The sequence below is a fragment of the Pinus tabuliformis genome, chromosome 1_2 (genome assembly GCF_031772625.1).
Source record: "Pinus tabuliformis cultivar Carrire ecotype Pingquan chromosome 1_2, CPIR1, whole genome shotgun sequence".
Taxonomy (NCBI): Eukaryota; Viridiplantae; Streptophyta; class Pinopsida; order Pinales; family Pinaceae; genus Pinus; species Pinus tabuliformis.
Genome location: NC_142298.1, coordinates 38,817,122 through 38,838,752, shown reverse-complemented (window position 1 = coordinate 38,838,752; position 21,631 = coordinate 38,817,122). Strand labels below are relative to the sequence as shown.

The 21,631-nt window shown below is 39.5% G+C and overlaps 1 protein-coding gene across 1 annotated transcript in view; it reads left to right on the top strand.

The window, feature by feature from the left end:
• Positions 1-21,631, top strand: part of LOC149204297 (Peptide chain release factor 2) — a 207,507-nt gene that overhangs the window by 130,425 nt on the left and 55,451 nt on the right. The window contains exons 3-4 of the mRNA XM_089394681.1: positions 534-635; positions 1,158-1,295. Of these exons, the coding sequence (XP_089250807.1) occupies positions 534-635; positions 1,158-1,295 (240 nt within the window). The remainder of the gene's footprint in view (positions 1-533; positions 636-1,157; positions 1,296-21,631) is intronic.

Below are 21,631 nucleotides of genomic sequence, written 5' to 3'. Positions count from 1 at the left end.
TAACTGATGTGAATCTTAGCCACTTTGCTATGATGGCTTACCCCTTGTTCAATTTATGCCTGTCATGGCTTCTGCTGCTTACATCTGAAGATCCAATTGGGTTTTTACTATACTGAGTTCTCATTCCAATTTCCAATCCTTTGGTTTATTCCCTCAGTTACCAAATTAGATACTATGACAGAGCTCCTTACTATCTCAATTCTCCATAGGCCAATTTCACAACAAATTCCCAGACCTCTGGTCAGGTTCTCCAGTTTTGCCTTGTAGTTGGCATCATATTTAGCTGTCATTTCACCGTAAAGATGAAGGACATCTCCTTGATCATTTCCAACAATGGCATCTACTGTTCTACCCAGATTTCCCTAGGAAGCCTTACAAAAATTTGGTATCCACTAACCTTTGTTAAGTGCTTTTCAGATCAGGTGGCTCTGTTTCGAGGGCCTATTTTCTCCTCTTGAATGGAAAATAATTTGAATTGTTATTAGCTACTCTGGAGATATTTATATTTAATGATTAAATATAGCATTACGCAGGAAACAACCAGAGACTTGCTAGATATGCGGAAGCTTGCAAAGGAGAAAGAGATTGCAGCGTTGCTGTCTGCAGAGCATGATTCATGTTCTTGTTATTTAGAGGTGATTATCAATACTTTTCTACAAGTACTTTACACTCCAAAGAAAAATAAGATACTAAATTTGTCTGTTTTACAAGGACAGTGACAAGTTGAAGAAAATGAAAGTAAATCCATTGATTGCCTGTGTTTTGGGAAGATAGTTCTTTCTCCATAATGCAATTTTATGCAGGGCAGGTAACAAGTTTGGGATCTTCTTTAGTTGCCACTGATCAGCAAACTGATTTATTATTTGCCTTGTTGCTTCTGTTGCTTCATTTTGTATTACAAGCCTTTATAGGACAATAGTATTAGATATCTGGTTATGTAAACATGGTCAGAGTTTGTTTAATGTTCTTACAGAGAAGTGAACAATAAAAGGGCAGTTTTGTTTGTAGAAAGCTCAGAAAAAATGGTTTTGGTTACTATGGTAAACCAATCAAATGCAAGGAATGCAGGCGAAAAATGCTTAGGTTCTTATTTTAGGAAAACAAATGGAGTACTACAGATCTAGATAATTTCTGAATTTATCCTGCTGTTGGTATAGATTCAAGCAGGAGCTGGGGGAACAGAGAGTATGGATTGGGCAGCTATGGTTTTGCGTATGTACAAACTGTGGGCTCAGCGTTGTGGATTCAAAGTCACTGTAGTGGATGAGATGCCAGGAGAATTAGCTGGGATCAAGGTTCTTATTCCTTCCTATTCGATGTGTCCTTTAATCCTCATATTGTGCTTTACAATTAATTTGGTGTCTGTGAACGTCTTATATAGTTTCAAACACGTGAATATGACTGCTGAACTCTGATTGTGACTACAGTATGATAGGGAGTCAAATATATATATTTTCATTGATTTTACCTTCTCCAATCTGTAGAGTGCATAAAGTTAAATGGTCATCAATTTTGAGCATAAAATTTTATTCTCAGGAATTGTTTATATTATTTTTTAAGACCCATCAGCCTATTTGTTGGTTCCCATCCTACTGTTATTTCATATGCACACTGAAGATTTTAACACGGTCTTGGTTACAGTTAAGAGCTGTCAGTGCATGTTGTGGCATAACCTCCTGTGTAATCTCAAGGATAACTTGCAACTTTATATAATTGGATGTTTCAGTCGGCGATGATGCAATTTTCTTGGTACCTTGTCTAATGTCAGTACTGAATCTTACCTTAGATTTTAACCATTGCCACATGGAGTTCCCAGGCAGGTTATAGAACCAGAATGGTGGTATTATAATCATGGCATGATATAAACCTATTTCACAAGGTTTGCCGGACCTGAACTTTGAGGTTCGGAATCCGGCAAAACTCAAAAAAACTGTAAAAATTTGTTTTGGTTCATTGGATTCGAGGCTAACCAGCACAGAAGAATCCTGAGTGACTAAGTTCGCGGCCAATTGTTAGCTGTGGCAGAGAAAAAACCCTGGGCAAGCAGGTTATGGGAGTGAAAACTTTATTCAAAAGGTTTGAAGCCAACCGACACAGGGAAAACCCGGGAGAGAAGGTTACAGGGCAAACAAATTGCACGTTGAAAAAAAATTGCACGACTCTGGGTTACGGGCTAAAATTGCATGAAGTTACAAATTGGGATCAGGGTTACGCATTACGGGTCTAGGTTACAAATGACGGTTATGGGTGTAAAATTTTCACCATGCATCGAATGGAATCAATTATCTTATTAGTCCGAGGAAACATATGATAATATATTATATATATTATAAATTAATATAATTTCTAAGTTGCACGAAACGCCGAAACATTTCGGAGTTTCCGAAACGGGTATGTTTAGAAACGTCACCTCCCAAAAATGGAAAGTCCGGCCAAAACGTCAGTTGAAACGTCATATATATATATATATATATATATAAATAAATAAGTGAATAACACATTATCTTGCAAGAAAAAAGGGAATAAGACCCATAGATGACAATTTAAAAGGAAAAAAAGTCTATATTAACTCTAATAGATGATTACATGATGGTTGAGTTTCGGCCGAGTTTCGGCCAAGTTTCGGAGTTTCGAGTATAGGTACGACCCGAAACGCTGGGTAACTGGGTTCTTTGAAATTTCGCGCAACATAGTATAATTTATATTTATAAAAATTTGTAAATTTATTAATATAATATTTAATTATATATATATATATATATATATATATATATATTTATTGAGATTTAAAAATATGTGTATGGACATGTTTTCGCTTGGATTGTATGGCACCACAACAATAGGCTATGGGCGGGGGCTGTTGCTGTCTCCCAACAACAGGCTATGGGGGGTAGTCCCCATTGTTGAAGAATCTGGCAAGTGCAGTTAATGAGATTCTTCTTAGCATGATAACTATTTGTGAGGTTTTTCTTATTAGTACAATCTTTCCTTATTATTAGAGTGTGTCTTCTTTAGTTCATCAAATAGCTATCAAAATACAAGAGACAAGAACACAAAATGTTGGCTTTTTGCTAGGGCCAAAACCTCTCACTCTTTGAGAGGAAAACCCACACAAAATTCTTGTTATAGAGATTCCAATTGATGAATACCAAGACCATGACCCTTGACATATTAGGCCACTCCAAGACCAAGACACCAATCCTCTTTTTGGTCACTGCTGAGTTCATCATTGTCACTGCTGCTTCACCGAGGTCTTCACTACTGTTGTACTATCAAGGTCATTACTGAAATCACTATTGTTGCAACGCTGCTGTACTGAGACTTATGACAGCATCTAGAAGTATGCCGAGAGAGTATCACTGAGATCCTCATCATAATAGTTATGCCAAGAACGTGACTGTGTATTTCTCACTGATATCTTCACTAAGACTGTAATTATGTTCTCCTTGCACCGAGATCACAATTATGCCGAGAGTATATCATTGTGGGATTACTGAGTTCCTTCTTATCATAGTTTTGCTGAGACTATGGGAGACTGTACACCCGTCATACCCATCCAAAAACCATAAAATCCTTCTCCAACCGTCCGAAAACCATAGAATCCTTCACTTGTCCGAGATTTCAGAGAGGTGTCCGAAGATGTCACTGTAATTGTTACCGCGATTTCAAAGGTATGCCAAAGTTTTGTCCTCATCCGAAGTTGCAGAGGCTTGTCCGAAGTTCTGTTTCTCTATGGTGACTCTAGCTGCATATTTATAGTTGTTTGTCCATGTATTCAAGCCGACATGAACCAGTGAACCGTTGTGTCTCCATATGTGAGCCGACTTGATATATATATATATATATATTTATTGATATATATATATATATATATATTATATTCATCGTTTTTCTTGCTGCCTTCTTCAAGAGGATTGTGCTTGTCTTGGAGGGCTGATCTAGACGCTAGGTTGACTCATATACATTACATATATGCTCAAGAAGAGCTCTTTAACATTTTCTTTGACTCTTTGACTTTCCTATAACACTTCAATATGTGTTGGACTTATGTAGTGAGCAAGAAACTCATTTTATAATTTACAAAAATAATATTTCTTTTCTTTTACAAGTACAAAGATCAAAGTTACATTTATGAAGACCGAACCTAGTTACATTTTATTCAACACCTATGGAAGTGAGATGATGGAAAGCAAGTTGGGAACCAACTTGTCCGGGAGACACAGTTGAGCGGCCTAACTACTTGGTGAAAATTTAGCAAGACTTAAAGATCTAATTAGATTTGGAATTCAGACCAGTGCCTTATGGAGTCAAAATTCTTGCTTATTATAAAATTATAACCAAGTAATCAAATGGACAACTACTGCTTAGATGAATAACTAACTTATATGAAGTACAAGTCCTAAAATCTAAGTGTGATACAAGGATCTTGGTTAGTTTTAGATTATATGTCTAGTCTAAATGGAACCTTTCCCTCAATTGTTTTGAGAACAATCTAAGAGTAGGTTGTGGGATGGAAGCCAACAGGAAGCAAGCAAAGGCTTGATTAATGATACCTCCCCCTGTGTTCCAACCACCCAATGCCTTCAGCAGTTGCAGACATTGTGGCTCTGACGACTGCAAGGTTTGTTAACCACTAAGAAGGGTTGAATCCCTCAAACTAAATGAGAAAGGGTTATCCTAGGAGTGTATCAACCAAGCTTTGTCATAGGAGCGTATCAACCAAGCTTATGCTTGGAGGTAAGTTTTTAATGCAAGCTAAGTCTGGAATGCTTATGCAATGATAATGAGTGAACTTCTTAGTTTGAGATTAGCTTAATGATTTAAGTACTCTAAGTTATGATGAATCTTTAACGACACGAATACTTATTAATGAGTTATGTGCAATTTCGCAACCAAGAAAGTGCCAATTTATTTTGTGCCAACAATAGATCAATCCACAAGATATTTAACCAACGACAAAACTGAAAGGAACTGATAACACTTACCCACTTATCAATTAGCCAATGGTTATCAACACAAAATGCCAATCACAATTGCTCAAGATATTCCAATAATGATTCTATAACAAATTTACCAATGATCTTATGTTAATGTTATAATGCCAATTAGATTAGAACTTAGATGTGTGAGTGATTTTAGTGTCAAGTTAACAAATTCTCAAGATCAATCACAAGACAAGCAATTGTTAGAGCTTAACGCATAAACCACTATAAACCAAGTAAATGATGAGGAGCTACTTATGATGTAATATGGGACAACAGTAAATATCTCATTTTAAATTAAGGAAAATACCAAACATATGAATCATAAGATGACCAATGAATAATCTAATGACTTGCCAATGTAAATTAGTGGATTTTATCCCACTTATGATGAATCATTAACTGTTATATCAAATCTGAAACACTTATTATAGCAGTAAGTAAATGTGTAAACAATGAGTTATTAGCAATGTTGCGAACATCTCGATAACATCCTGATTCTATTTTGAAATCATGATTTTTTGGCTTAGCCGATGTTTGCTGATTTTTAAAGAAATTTTTATGGTATCTTAATTTTGCTGATGTTTTCCCGATTTTCCCGATCTTTTGGTTTTTCGGACCCTTGCCGATTTTATCCCGATGCCGTTGTTTGCAACATTGGTTATTAGTGCTTTAACCAGTTCGAAAATATGCCCAAAACTTAGAGTAAGCTTGCCAAACTGAAAAATTAGATTTTTAGCGCTTTTAAGATGTGATATTCAGAAAATATCAAATCTGACTTCACAGTTATGCAGAGATATTCCAGCAAGCTAAAAACTAGATCCAAACTAGATATGCAATGCCCAAGTGGCCAAAATTTAGGAAGATATTTCTATGCAATTCTTGAAGTATTTTGACCAATCAGATGTGTTATTAGGGCTGTTAATTCATTGTTATAAAGATGTTATTACAACTGTAACAAAATAGTGAGAGAATGAGGGTTTAGAGAGCAAAGCCTAGGTCCAAGACCTTATAGATCACTTTGCCCAATTTTGCCAAAATTTTGTAATGAAGTTGCCACTTGAAAACACAATCTTTCGAGCCAGATTTCTGCAAAACCCACCAAGTATTCAGTCCCAAAAAATTCAGAAATGGATAGAGGTCAAATTAGGGCTAGAAGAGGGCAACGCTAGGCCCAATAGGGCTAGCATTGGGCAAGAAAAGGCTTAGGAGGCCAAGGAAGAGGCAAAGGAGGCAAAAGAAGGCCAAGAGGGCTTTACATTGGAGGGAGAAATCCCTCTAAGGGCTAGCGGCTAGGGTTTAGGGCTGAATGAGGGCCAAAAGGGGTCAAAGGAAGCCAAGAAGGGAGAGCGAAGGCTGTAGAGGAGGACACAGAGGAGGAAGAGGGTGGGAAAGGGCTGGAAAATCCCACGGCTAGCCCTAAGGGCAGCCGTCCAAGGTCAAGGAGGGAGGCCGAGGCCTCCTAAGCTCACGGCTAGGCCAAAAATGGCATAAAATCCTCAGTGCAGGGCCAAAAAGAAGAGGCCGAGGCCTCAAAAGGCTGACACTGGCCTCTTGGAGGCCTAAAAAGATGACATAGGAGGCTAAATGGCTGATGCAGAGGCTGAGGAGGGAGACACTAGCCTTGGAGGCGCTGGATCTGGGCTCGGGAGGGCTGAAACTTAAAACCCCATCTGCAAAAAAATTTATTTTTCTTGAGATTTGAAATTTATTACGAATTCTTCAATGGTTGGCCTTGCAAAATTTTTTAGAGGTTAGATCTTACCCTCAAGGGCCTAGATCTAGTTCTATTCCAACTTTTTTCCTTTTCTTGTCATCTGCAAAAAATGGATTCACAAATACCCAAAACCCCAATACATACAAAATCTCTAAACCCCAAAAACCCAATTACAAATAATTTACAAAATATATTTTACAAATCTATTTATAAAATTTACGAATATACAAGGGTTTCAAAACAAATTTTGAGAAATAAATTTTTTTGGAGTTTTTTTTTGATAAATGACTAATAAAACTCTTTTGAAATTAGATGCAAGCTACAACCTTAGCGAAGTTAGATAAATCACAACAAATATCTGAAGTCCAAACAAAGTCAATTCATGCCCACAGTTTGTGAACTTGGAGCCCAAGGATTGGGGAACCTACGAACACTATATATTTTTCTCAAGAAAGTTTGTTAGACATATGGTGAATTAGATCTCCTAAAATAGACCCAAAATCTATTAACAGAATGTTTTTATTCCCATCTAATGAAAAACAAACTTTTAAAATCAATTTAGCACAATATAGGAAAACCCGTACCCAGCACATACCACAAACCAATGAACACTGAACACCATGAACTGCACCCCAAAGTCTTTATTATGATTCAAAAAATGTTCCCAGCGGGACTAACGTTACATCAACTTTTCTCAGAATTTTCTTAGCGAAAAATCAGATGGCTTGAGACTCAAATCGCTCTCTAATTTATAAAGAAATCCTCCAAGTGGAAAAATAATGGCTAGTTGGCTTGATTCTCATCAAAATAATCTTGGCTGTTGATAAGTTCTTGATGATCTTTTAATCTTAGCCGTTGAAAATATTTATTTTGAAGAATTTTCGAATTTCTCATTAAATTAATTATTTTGAGCTAATTTCCTCAAAAATTTACTTTGACTTAAGCACCAAGGTTCAAGGGTCCATTTTTTATTGAAATTTCCAATATTCCCTTGGTGGGAGACCTTCAAAAATTAATCTTTGAGACCCACAAATTTTTCCACTTGGACAATTTAATTTCTCTAGACATTTAATTTTGACTCTAATTAATTAAATTTTTGACTTAGGATTTTAATTTAATTTTGCCAGAAAATTTAATTAATTGACATTTGAGGGGATTAATAATTTTTTCCACCCTCTAATATTTTAGCCATGGTGTCTAAGTATGAGGGACCATGCACTAAAATATTTTTTACATAAATTTTTTACAATTTAAACCTCAAAGGGGGAACACCTGTTCGCCATAGACCCTCAAATAATTTACCCAATTCTGTGACACAATATGATCTAGTAGACCAAATGATTTGTAATAAAATAATTAAGCAAATTAGCTTAAACTATTCCCAAATAACTTTTACATAAGGCTCGATTAGAACACTAGGACTCACCTAAGACTTTGACAAAGAATTCCACCCTAGCTTTGGGGTGAGGTTGGAGGGAAAAACTCTGTCGACCATTTGTGTTTAGAAACACAAATGAATCAGTGAGACGAAAAACCTTCTAGGATGAAGCTTTTGCCAAAATAATAGGCTTACCTAGGTTATTACATACACACACTGTGTTACTAGCATCACTTACATTAAAATTTGCAGAATGGGTTTACAATGACTCAATAAACAACGGATTGATGATCCGATCATTTGAAAATTCATTGACATATCTACTGCCTTGGAACTTTGCACAAAAAATGTGCAACATGACAAACCTTATCCAAACCTCATATACAAATTCGAAATCGAATCGAACTTTATCGTTGCCAAATTCAAACTCGAACTAAAACCATGTGACATTGATATAAACTGAATTGAAATTTCATTTACTTAATGAATGAAATTATTGTTTAACTATAAAGATCATACCGAGCAAAATTGTGAGTTTAAAGCTTCCAAGCCTTTTTATTAGTATGACAATATTCAAAAAATGATGAAATAGGGCTAATGTTGGGGAAAATAGTGCTTTGTTGCAATGCTATTAAGAATTAGGAACCTTGAAAATTCCTCATTGTATTTATCAAGGAAGCCATGAAACGCACTATGTATTTCATCATAAATAACAATTTAGATGTGCATTCAAGAGTTTTACATATTGGAGCCAAAGAATAGTTTTGCAAGATCCACCTTCATACATAACAAAGAATTGTTAGCATCCACTTTAGCCCTATTACACCTCATATTGAATGGGATTCCACATTGTGATTTGCGTCACATTGTTGGAGATTTGTAGCTACTATCTTCGAGCATTGGACTAACTTGGGGGGATTCATCCTCATTGACCCATTCCTTAATGGCATTAGATTTATCCGATGGATGTCTTTGGCTTGGGGGAGTCTCACTTCTCCTCGATTGGATGATTATGCTTGCTGATTTGATGGTAAGTTTGCATGTGCATGCCTTGTTGATGTTAAATTTTGTAGCTATGGTTGCTCTTCATAATTTATATTTTAGCCCTTGAAATATATAATGAAATTGTAAGATATGTCCTTCATGTAATTTTTGTTGTTTAGCCCTTGAAAGAATTAATATAATACGTGTTCTTCATGTTGGTATCAAAAGAGAAAATTACGAAATTTGAATTTTGAGTTTTTGGCTCCAAACTTGTCAAGTCGACCCTCCTTCAAGTCAAGTCAGCCCCAGTTAAAAGACACCCATTCGGACAGGCAAAACACTATATATAGAGCACTTGACTTCCTCCACAAGGTACCATTCAACTTCACACAAGACGAAATATTTTGGGCATCCTAGCGAAGAAGGACGAATTCATCTCTAGCACTTTCCTCTCTCTCCTTAACTTTGCACGTGTGACTTTTCTGGGCAGTTTTTGGGTAGCGGGGCCAAACTTCTGGGCAGTAGGGCCGAGTTTCTAGGCATATTCTAGGAGGCCGAAATTCGGCCTAGGCAGATTAGAGAGGGTTGAAGTTGAACTGTTGAAGGGTAGAAGATTGACTTGATAAGAGGGCTGTTTGACCAAGTTTGATCATAGCATTGTTGGTTAGTTTGACCTCATAGTTGACTAGCAGTATTAGGTGTATCTCTTGTTGAAATGAAGAATTTTTCTAAGGTTGTTGGGTTTTTGCCTCAAATGGGTTTTCTTTGGGTAAATATTGTGTTCTCTTTGTGCATTGTGATCTCTACTGTCCTTATGCATTTGTGGTTGAATTTCTCAAGTGTAATTGCGTAATGATAAACTAGAAGTGCTAAAAGAATATCTACATCATTAGATGTTACGAACAAAGTTTGTATACTCAGAGGAATGCTCTGATACCAATGTTATGAACAAAGTTCGTATACGCTTTGATACAAATGTAATGAACAAGGCTTGTTCTTCACAAGAATCTTCAAAACACTTTGAAGACAAAGACATCCATTATAGGGCAATAATATATTATATAAGAATTGTACAAAAGATATGAGATGATTGTTACAAATGAGGTTTGCTTATATACCTAGGCAGGTGCCTCTTCATGGAAGGTCATGTCCCATTAGACATGCCTCTTCAGTACTAATTACTAATTAATGTTCCACAGACCCGCAGCCTAGTCTCTTCGGACCTGCTGCCTAGGTCTCCACAGACCTGCGACAGAGTCTCTTCAGACTTGCTACCTTTTTCCTCAAACATGTAGACCTTCAACTCAGACTCCCGTAGCCTTAAACTCACATTCATAAGTCTCAGATGCTCGCTCCTTTTAGCCTAAGACTTCGCATTAGTTGTGCCTCAACCCAAAACATTCATCCTTAGAAGCCTTAGGTATTCATAGAAATTCAGACCCTCCTAGCTCAGATAATTTGCCTTAGAACTCGGGTTTCTAAGCCTCAGAGATAGGCCTCAAATGTGCTTGATCGAATTCTCATTTGGAGGACAAATAGATGCTTATTTATAATGATGGGAGCCAAGGGACGTGTCCCTTGAGGTGGGTAGCCGACATAGGAGCCAACCCATTAACTTTGACCCAATATTAAGTTTCAGTTTCAATAATTCAAATTACAATATTTCATTTTCCCTCCAAGAAGCAGACCTTGATGAATTTGATATTTCTTTTGTCCAGTAATACATTTTTGAATTTTGTTCCATTAGATGTTGGATCAAATGGGCTAGGGGATTCTTCCCTAGGTACCCATCTTTAACATGATCTCTTTCCTAAGTCTAAATTTGAAAAAGCACATTGATTAATTAATGTTGGCTATTTGGCTAAGGTTAAGTAAATTAATTTACTTAAGTGAGTTAGATCTGATCTCTACCATTGATCTCAAGTGAGGTTCAAGATCTTATCCTAGCTATTCAACACTTTGGAGATCTAGGGTTTTCGATCTAGCTCAATGAGAAATTATAGAAAATCCTAAGGGAGAGGTGAAAGACACATCCAATTTTGGGAGAGTGAATTTCTCAAGAGGAGTGAGAGACTCAAGATTGAAGGGAAAAATAAAACTGTGTAGTTGTAAATTTGAGTGAACAATTTTTATGGATGGAGTGCATAAGAGGAGGGCCGATATTTACTTAGGTAGAGAGGCTGAGAGTTGTTGTGAGCTTGAATAGGTCGAGAGGGTTGATGCTAAGTTTATACAATTGTGCTATGAGTATGGGGATGCCAAGAGGGTTGAGGTTGCTCTAGTGGAGGGGCTGAGTGACTTTAGGAGGGTCAAACTTTTGCAAGACAAATTTTTGGGGTATAATTTGCTAGTTTCCATTAGTTGTATTTTCTGTGTATTCTCTGAGGGTTATTTTCCTTGTTAAGGGAGCCCTTAATTATCCCAAGTAATAAAAGGTGAAGGAGAATATGGAGGGTGTAAATTTTGCTGTATTTGTGACTATTTTTCAATTTATATTTTTGCTACAAGTTATTAAAGTTAAATTGGCATTGTATTTTTATTCGACAAATTTTCAGAAAAATAATTTACTAGGTGAATATATTTTTTGCGTTGAAATCAAATTTTGTATTGAAAATTTAACAAAATCTTTTCATGCTGTCAACCTTATTTTGACCCTTAATGTTATCATCAAGGAGACTAGATAGAAATGTTTGAAAGTCTGTTGTTTTGTTGACTTTTGGAAGAGCTTTGACATGGTGCCCAAACATCTGCTCCTTGAGAGGCTCTAGCCTCTAAGTTCTTAGTGTTCTTGATGGACTTATTTTCATAGTGATGAGGCTTTATGCGCTAATTATTGGTCACATTTGTATGCCACATGGATTCTTTGAGGATGTTCGTAGTACCACTGAGTTAAAGCAGGGCTTCTCCCTCTCTCCAAGGCTTTTTTTGGTCTACATTAATGAACTCGAACACATAGTGATAGCTCAGAGGGAGATGATGATTTCCTTCTTTGCCAGGATTTGATAACACTCCCCTTTTTTGTAGATGACATGGCTGCTTGGGAGCGGGAGCAGACGCAGGAAGCAAGAGCGGGGAGTGACATTTTCAAAAGCTCCTGGGTTGGGAGCAATTTTGGGAGCAAATTTTATATAATATATATTTTTATATATTTTGATGCATATATGTCAACAAAAGCATGTAGAATGATGAATTAGTGATAAAAAACATAAAAACATGGATTAAACCATATAACATCATTCATATAGTAGTTATAATCTTCATCAACCACAAGTCCACAAATTACAAGTTCTCATTTATATAGCATGTAAGGGTGCACATAACCAAAATAGCATCGAGTGCAATCCATCTTTGAACTGAAAATACATCAACAAATAGGCTCTAGATGGCCTCTAGCATCCATAAAAATCATGTCACAACAAATACCTACGCATCGCCAAAATCATTGCCTATATTGGGATCTTTGTCATTAATATCACCCTCTAAGCATTAACATAAAATAGAAAAAACGTAGCATGTCAAGTCAAGATTTTGTTTGAGTGATGGGTACATTTTTAGTAGGGTCATGATAGAGGAGTTCGACAACCATTGTTACTAACATCAAGGTGCATAGAGGGCTTGGTGCTCTTGATTAAATACGAGTTCCATATCCTAGTACATGACAAAATCCAATGGAAACATTGAAATCCCCCCAATCGTGAAATCCTGAAAAGCTGATAAGTCTGCTTGATTTTGGGTGAGATCTAAAATTCTACTTTCTCCATATGAAATCCAATGAGGTCGGGACCACTCTCAAACATCCTGAGTCATTTCATGGTAATGTTAAAAATTTAAGTAAAAGGATGAAAATGAAAGATAAAGGAGAATATCACTTTTATTTTAAGAATTTAACATTGCCATGAATTGCATATCAATACTAGGGCCATAGGCTTGAATATTAGGCTTCCCCACTCAAAAACTCTTGTTTTTTTGAGAAAAAATTGCATTTGGAACATCGTTGTGAATATTTTTTTTTGTGAAGAAAGACGGGGAGCGATTTTTTTTTGTAGGAGCATGCTTCGGGAGCAGATTTGAGGGGGGTAGGGGCGCTCCCCTGTAGCCCTAGTCTTGTTGGCTGCTTCTCCAAGGATTTTACAATGATAACTAGACACCTTTGGTTGATTCTGAGACCTTTGATAGCTGGTGGTTAATCTTAGAAAAACCAAGTTTATGGCTTTTATCGCTACAAAGGAGGCCCTCTCTAAGCTTCATTTTACCTTCATAGGGAACTAGGTGGAGATCACTATGGTTTTGGGACTCTTATGCCCCTCTGTGGTTTGTTTAGTTTGTTAACACACCAATTGTGTTTGTTTTTTGTGGTTCTTGTGACCTAGTTCTGTTTGAGTGTCTCTTTTCTCAGCTTTGTGCACATATCTATTGGGTGTTTCTCTGGTCCACTCTAAGAGAAATTTATGGCCACACTTGTGCTTTGGGTTACATGCCTTTGTTCCATGTTCTAGTAGTGCCTTTCTCCTCATTTTGTTCACTTTATGAGTTTGTTGCATTCTTTTTGTAACACCTGCCAAACAATACCCAAATTGAGACTCTTTTGTAATTTTTTTCCTTGGTTTGTTGAGCAAGTACTCTATCACTATCATGTTCATGTTTCCTCTTGCCCTCATGTGCATGTCTAAACATTACACTAAAAATTTTCTTTGTTTGGATATTCTCTCTTTGAAAACTTCATATTTTCCAAAGTTACGAACCTTAGGATATATGAATATTTAATACACCAAATATTCATTTAAGAAATGAAATAACATTTATACTTTTTGGCTAGCCTATATCATGTTTATGTCTAGTGTGTGCTTTATCTCCTGGGTTTGCTCCAATTTTCACATGCCACAATCCCTTAGATCATCTTTTTCCTTCCCTTTGCCTCTCATGGTCTTGTTACCTTGCATGTCAACAGGGGTCCATATAAAAAACCTTGTAGTATATATCACCACCATTGTAAGCCCAAGTTCATAAGTCAAGAGCATTGTAGCAACCATGTGAGGTTCTGTATTAGGTGTCCCAAGCTTGTGTCTTGTTCTTATTGTGTACTTCTTGTTGTGTTGGTTGATGACTAGTCCCTTGTAGTTCATTTGAGGTTCCTTTCATCTTGTATAGGATTGGAGGGTCTTAGGTGAGCCTACTTGAGGACTCATGGTTTTCTTGGAGCTTGCTTTTAGGCTTTTATAGTTCCTAATGCAAAGTGGTTTCGGTGGTCATAAAAGTCAACTTGGTCTATTTTGTTCAGTTTGACAAGAGGAGTCAATGCCACATTGAATTTTTTTGATAAGAGAAGACAATGCCTAGTTACAACATGGTCAATAGATCAAATAGGTTTATAGGTGGAAAATTAGGGTCATTGTTGGGCAGAATAATGTATGCATCACATAAAAAATGATTAGCAGAATGAGAGGAACAATACCCATGTATTAGATTTTCCAAATTCTACAAGGTGTTATGGAACCAACACACACCGCTGATGATATGGAAGAGATAGGGATGTTGTGGAAACACTAGGCAAAATATGAAGATTTTGATAGAGACCCAATACAGATCATGGCCAGTTTTAGAATACCTAGGTGCCAAAATTGTAAAAAAGTCAAGGGCTTTAGAGACTCAATGAGTAGGTGGGTGATTCAAGTTAGTAAAGGGAGGAAAGTCAAATTAAGCTAGCCATTGGAGAAGTCAACTAAACATTGTTGGAATTTTTAAGTCTAACATGTTAGAAACCCTTCATGCACTTTACTGATTTATTCCTACCTACTTGTTTTGTTAATTAACAAGTTATTTACCATGTAAATACTAGAAATAGATACAAATGCATGCTCAACACATTACAGATCATCAATTGAAGGAAATAGAAACAAGCACACAAGTGACATCGTTGTTTTTGGACTAATATCCCCGGAAAAACCAAATGCGGGAAAATCGGTGCAGCTATCTGAGGGTTTGATTTATTAAGCAGTTTCAGGATACAATTTGGGTGCCAAATCCGGCTCACCCAATAAAGAAAAATCTCAGCATTAGTACCTCTCTACTTGGAAGTAGATATTCTGGTTGAAACCCCGGATAAACACTCCGACAACTCTACAGCTCCAATCTGTCCCACGAAACCCCAGTGTTAATCTCTAGGGATTGCGTCAGCCTCTCTCTAGCCTAGTGTTAGCCCAACGTCACTCTGACTTGGCCCGCGTCAGCCTCTAGAGGCACTGCGTCAGCCCTCTGGCCCTCTGCATCACCCACGCTGGCCCTTTGAGGCATTGCGCAGCACCTTGCTGCCTTGAGCCTTGGCTGGCTCTGCGTGAACCCTTGGCTGCTTCTGCGTCCCTCTCTCCGGCTATTGCGCTGATCCTCCCGGTGCTATCTCTGCCTCTCTGCTTCTGTATTCACTGCCCCTCAGCTGTAACTTTGATCACTCTCTCAACTTTCTCAGCAAACCTAGCCCCAGAAAGTTGAAATCTTGATCTCTTGGTGTGTTCTCCAAGTGACCCTAAAGCCTCCTCTTATACTTTTCTCGTTAACAAATCAATGGCCGAGATTATGTCCCTAATCAATGACTAAGATTAGACCTGGTTTGATCCATGACTTTTGGACCATTCTAACACAATTTTATATTAATTCACGTTAATATTTTAATTTCCCTAAGTTTAGACTTAGGGACTCCATTACAAATATTAATTATTTTAATATCTCTCAAACTGTTTAGAATCTACCCAAACTCTTTATGGGTATTGGAGATCTCATGTGCCTTAGCCTCTCCAACAATTTTCGTGGCTAGAGGCTAGAGCACATCCGATGCTACCCCAAATCAACACTCCCTCTTAGCGAGGACTGTGCTCTAGTAATACTCCTCACTGAGCATCGCTCTGATCATTCGACATCTGTCCCTGTGCTAATGCTAGGCCTGCTGCCCAACATCCTCTGCACTGCTGCATCCTGTACTGCTACCCATGGCCCTGCCACTGCCACTACTGCATCTGTACTGCAACTGCCTCTGCATCCGTGCTGCTACCCATGGCTCTGCCATTGCCACTGTTGTATCTGCACTGCAACCCCTCTCATCATGTTGCATCGTGTTGCCCATAGCACTACCACTGCTAACTGCTGCACTGCAACTTAGTTACTGAGAAGTAAGTAACTGATCTCCCAACTCTGACATCTCTGTTAGGCTAGAAACACTCCTGATGCTGAAGCTCCCTCTGTCACTGACAAGTGCTCCCTCTCTGACCTTTGTGCTGCTGCAACAACTCCATGCATCTCGCACCGTTGCACACCTCTTTGTGCCATCCTACACTGGTGCAACATTCCCGTGCCTCTCGCACTGTTGCAGCCTGCTAGCCTTGCGCTGTCCTGGGAATCCTGCACTGTAGCTCCCTCTGTCGCTCCATCCGCATCCGTCTCTATCGACATCCACCAGTACTGCTACTCCTCTTCGAGGCTCTCGTAGCAAGGTCTAATCCAAGAGGCTGGGTACCTCGAGGATCCTGCCCCTCATCGCCTGTAGTCCGCCTGACTACAACTTGATGTCTCCCCACTTCTTCTGAAGTGGAACATGAGCACTCATGGCACAATCATCGTCTGTCTCCACTTCCTTCTCTACCCTTGCTGGCGCTGCCTTGGTCTCAGAGGCCTCTCCCTTACTCTTCTTCCTTGGAAACTGGGTCGCATAATGACCCAGCTCCCCACAGTGGAAGCATTTGACCTTGGAGAGGTCCTTCTTCTTCCGTTTATCCTACTTTCCCTCATATCCTAGGGCAACATCCTCCTCCTCCTCCTTCCTGATTTTGATCCCCTTGCCGTTGCTTCCTGCCTTGCTCAACCTTCTGATCTCTTCTTGGTGAAGAGCAGCTCACATTTCCTCCCAATCTGGAAGGGTCACCCTGCCCAGTATACTTTGGACAAAGTTACAAACACTTCCCAGTCTTCTAACACTGCGTTCAGGGCTGTTCTCACCATCAATTCTGGATCTGGCGTTGTCCTTATGGAAGTCAGCTGATCCCGCATCTCCTTCAATCGACTGAGGAATGGATTGATCTGTTCTCCCTTCTTCATCTGGTATGATTGCAACTGATTTTCTAGTAGCATCTTCCTTTGCACGGAAGTATGCTGATACAACTTGGTCAGGGCCTCCCACATCTCCTGTGCTGTGTTCTTCTCGGCAATATGTGGTACTATATGATCCTTTACCCCGTCAAGGATGATACTCTTAGCCCTCACCATTACATCCTTGTACCTATCATTATCTGCCTGATCAACTAGGATAGCTATCGTCCTCAAGGCGAAGTGCTTGACATGATTCCTGTCTAGTACGGATAAGATTTTGGCCTTTCAGACTACAAAGTTTGAGGCTCCGTCCAGTCTATGCTGGTCTCTTACTCCGTGTAGTGCCATTTCGCTGCTCCTCTACTTCCCTCCTAGAAGTTCTTGGTGTGACTCCCTCTGAGCCTCAATTTCCCTCCTGGAAATCCTTCTGCCAATGTCGAGATGCCCCTCTCCAATCGTCTGTGCAACTGCAACACTGATCCAGATTCCTTGGCTAGAAATCCGCCTCGGCAACAACTCCCTCTACCTTGGCCTTGCCCTGTCAGGTACTGCTCTGACTACAATACCCCACCAGTTCCACTCTGCAACTTACCCACAGCGTCCTAAACCCCAGCAAACTGATGGTTAGAGCTCCTAGGCTCTGTGCGCAATCCCGGCACCGACAAATTAGCCTCCTCAGCCAACTGCGTCAGCCCTCCTGGCCTCTGCGTGAGCTTGCCTTTGCCTCCCTCAGCCTCTACGCTGCCTCTTCCTGACTCAGTCTTGATGATGCAGGCATTGCGTCACGCCTTCCTTGCTACTATTCTACTAGGAACAACTTTTGTCACTCGGGACAACTGTTTTCTGCTGCTGTTGCTCTGCTCGGCTAATGTCCTCAGTTCTCTTGTGATTTGCAACCACTCTCTGTACCATGTTGGAATTTCTAAGTCTGACACATTAGAAACCCTTCATGCACTTTACTAATTTATTCCTACCTATTTGTTCTGTTAATTAACAAGTTATTTACCATGTAAATACTGGAAATAAATACAAATGCATGCTCAACACATTACAGATCATCAACTGCAGGAAATCGAAACAAGCACACAAGTGACACTGTTGTTTTTGGACTAATTTCCCCAGAAAAACCTAATGCGGGAAAACTGCTGCAACTATCCGAGGGTTTGATTTATTAAGCAGTTTCAGAATACAATCTGGGTGCCAAATCCGGCTCACCCAACAGAGAAAAATATTAGTAGTAGTACCTCTCTACTCGGAAGCAGATATTTCGGCTGAAACCTCGGATAAACAGTCCGACAGCTCTACAACTCCAATCTGCCCCACGAAACCCTAACGTCAGCCTCTAAAGACTGCATCAACCTCTCTTTGACCCAGCGTTAGCCCAGTGTCACTCCGGCTTGGCCTGCGTTAGCCTCTGGAGGCACTGCGTCAGCCCTCTGGACCTTTGCGTCACCCACTCCGGCACTCTGACGCATTGCATAGCTCCTTGCTGCCTCTGCATGAGCCTTGGATGGCTCTGCGTGAACCCTTGTGTTAAAATTGGCAACTAGGTCCAAACTCCATGTGGGTCATCTTATTTATGGCAGCTGATATTTTTCTTGGATCCCTCTCATTGAGAGGTGTAGGATTGATCTAAAGATCATCTGATTCCGATAAGTATTCATGGAGTTATGAATTTATTTGCGTTATAAGACAATTCGTCAAGGTTGGCCAGCAACCAAATAAACCCCACATGTGCTCAACGTTTTAGTATAAATAGAGGTGGCCTTCAAGTCATTTCAACACACTTGGGATCTCTTCCTCTCTCTACTTGTCTTTGGGTTTTAGTAGGAGGAGAGATCCTAAGGAATAACGTTGCCCTGATCTAGAGGGCAGAAAGCCGGAATTGCCGGAAAAGCCGGAACTGGCGGAAAAGTCGGAAATGCTAGAATTACCGGAAAAGCCGGAATTGTCGGGAACAACAAAAACTGCCGGAACTGCCGGGAACAACCAGAACTGCCAGAACTGTCGGGAACAACAAAAACTGCCGGAACTGCCGGGAACAACCAGAACTGCCAGAACTGTCGGGAACAGCCGGAACTGCCAGGAACTGTCGAAACAACCGGAGCATCTGTCTCCGAAGGAGAGAAACATGCAAGGGGCAACTAACCAACATTGGGACAATTTTATGGTACTTAGCACCAAATACACCAAGCATGCGATGTTACAGCTAGTATGCAAGGGACAACCAACATGTAACAACAAGCATGCTAAGGACAACAAGCATGCTAGGGACAACAAGCAAGCAAGGGACAACAAGCAAGCAAGGTGCAGCCAACACATAGGTCAGGATGGCAACATGGTGCAACAATGGCACATAATGTAGTACAATGATGGGTACAATCATGATTAATGAAGCGTGATGAGATGTAACATAGTGATGATGGGTACAACATGGTGCAGCGTGGTGAGGTGTAGCATGATGAAGAAATGTAGCACAACGATAGGTGAAGGAGTCACCTTGGAGAATTAGTTGAAGGAGCATGTCTTCAACTGATCTCATGTATCATCTTCTTAGAGATGATCTATGCTCTTATCTAGATAAGTCAAAATGTTGACTTTTGTTGTAAACGTACTATCTCTCTCTTTCTCTCTGCTGAACTATTGAAAAACATATAAGAAGAATTGATGAAGGGTTTCCCCACATTGGGGTTTGTCCCTAGCTATCTCCACATCTTGTTTCCTCTTGTCTTGGCTTGTCTTCTGCGATTTATGTTTATGTTCTATCTGCAATTTACTTTAATGCTGATGTGATTGCTAATCTGGAAAAGATATGGAGCTAACTGTGAAAATTGAAATAAATTGCTCTAAGCATAGAACATACCTAAAATTAACATGGTATCGGAGCTGAGGTGAAGACAATGCCCAAGCAAGAGTGAAAGAGCAATCACCGAAGACAGTTGGGAAAGGACAAAAGGATCAGTGGATTCCTCATCCCTCTTCAAATTCACCAAGGGTGAAGTCGAAGCAGAGAATATTATCAGAATGGCGCAACGGAATATGGCCTACCTAAAGATCACTTCATTGGAAGACCGGATCTCAGGGTGGAAGGAAAGGCAGATAACTAGTTCGACCATTATGCGAAGGAGTGTCCGAATGGCAGGGACACATCACTTGATGATGATAACAATCATTCCAGGGACATCTTCAATGATCAAAGGAATGACAGGTAATGCAGGTCATCAAGGAAATGGCCGACTCTTCATAGAAAGCAAGGAACCCTAGGTATGAAGAATCAAATGTTGTTTCTGATAAGATAAAGAAGCGTTATCTTGTATTGGCCCTCTCCTTCAGATTCTTTGGGAATCTGGCTTATAGATTGTAGTGCTTCAAGGCACTTCATCGGATAGATGGGTGCACTCTCTAATTTGGTAGAGATGGAAACAATTGTGGGATTATACTTGGAGCCGATGCCACCTATCCCGGAAAGGGTGTAGGGAATGTTAACTCTCAATTGAGTAAGGGTAACTCGATTCATTTACAGAATCTCTTTTATGTGATCGCAAGATGAACCTGGTGTCCATCTCAGAAATGGAAGTCAAAGGTTTCAGGGTGGCATTCATCGATGGAAAGGTACGTGTTAAAAAATATAATTTTCAAAGATGCTTTTTCTCATGGGTTCAGGGTTGGAAATTTGTATCAAGTTGCAGGATGGCCATTGGGGATCATGTCGATTGACATATCACATCTATAACACCGGAGGTGTACTTATGGGGCCCTACCTGATGTGAGTCAAATGGTGATAGGGATGTCTGAATTCAAGTAGAGCATGAAGGTACATGTTTGAGATGTACCGAAGAAAAATCTTATAAGGGGACCATTCCCCTCATGCAGCAGGTCCACAGGTTTGGAACAACTCGAGGAGTTTGAGATTCATGATCGGGAATCTCATATACAGGTGGAAGAAAGCCCTCTATGGCTTGAAGCAAATCACCCTCTATGGCTTGAAGCAAATCACCCCAGGTGTAGTATGAGAGTTTTGATAATTGTCTGATGACGCTGAGATTCACTAGGAGTGAAATCGATCCAAACCATTACCCGAAGGTTGTGGATGATAGACCTCTCATACCGGCACCTAATGAGGACGACCTATTTCTGAAAGGTGCAGACCCTCTCATTTGCAGAAGTAAGAGGGAGTTGGATTTCGGATATGGAATGATAAACTGCAAGCCTATGACTACCTCGAGGATCTTAACTTTTAGAAGTTATATGGTAGTGATGTCGGACCAGATTTGGGAAATGCCTCTGAGTTTCATAAACTCATTCACATTGATGTTCTTGGTGAACTTCTGTCCGGACATATGTTTTGCACTTAGCATGGTGAGCTCATATTTGATTGAGCCTCACTGGATTGGTGTCGAGAATCTTCTGAGATATCTTCGGGGCACAATCTCTCATGGATTGAGATACACTGCCAGAAATATGAAACTGCATGATTATTCGAATGCTGAATGGGCA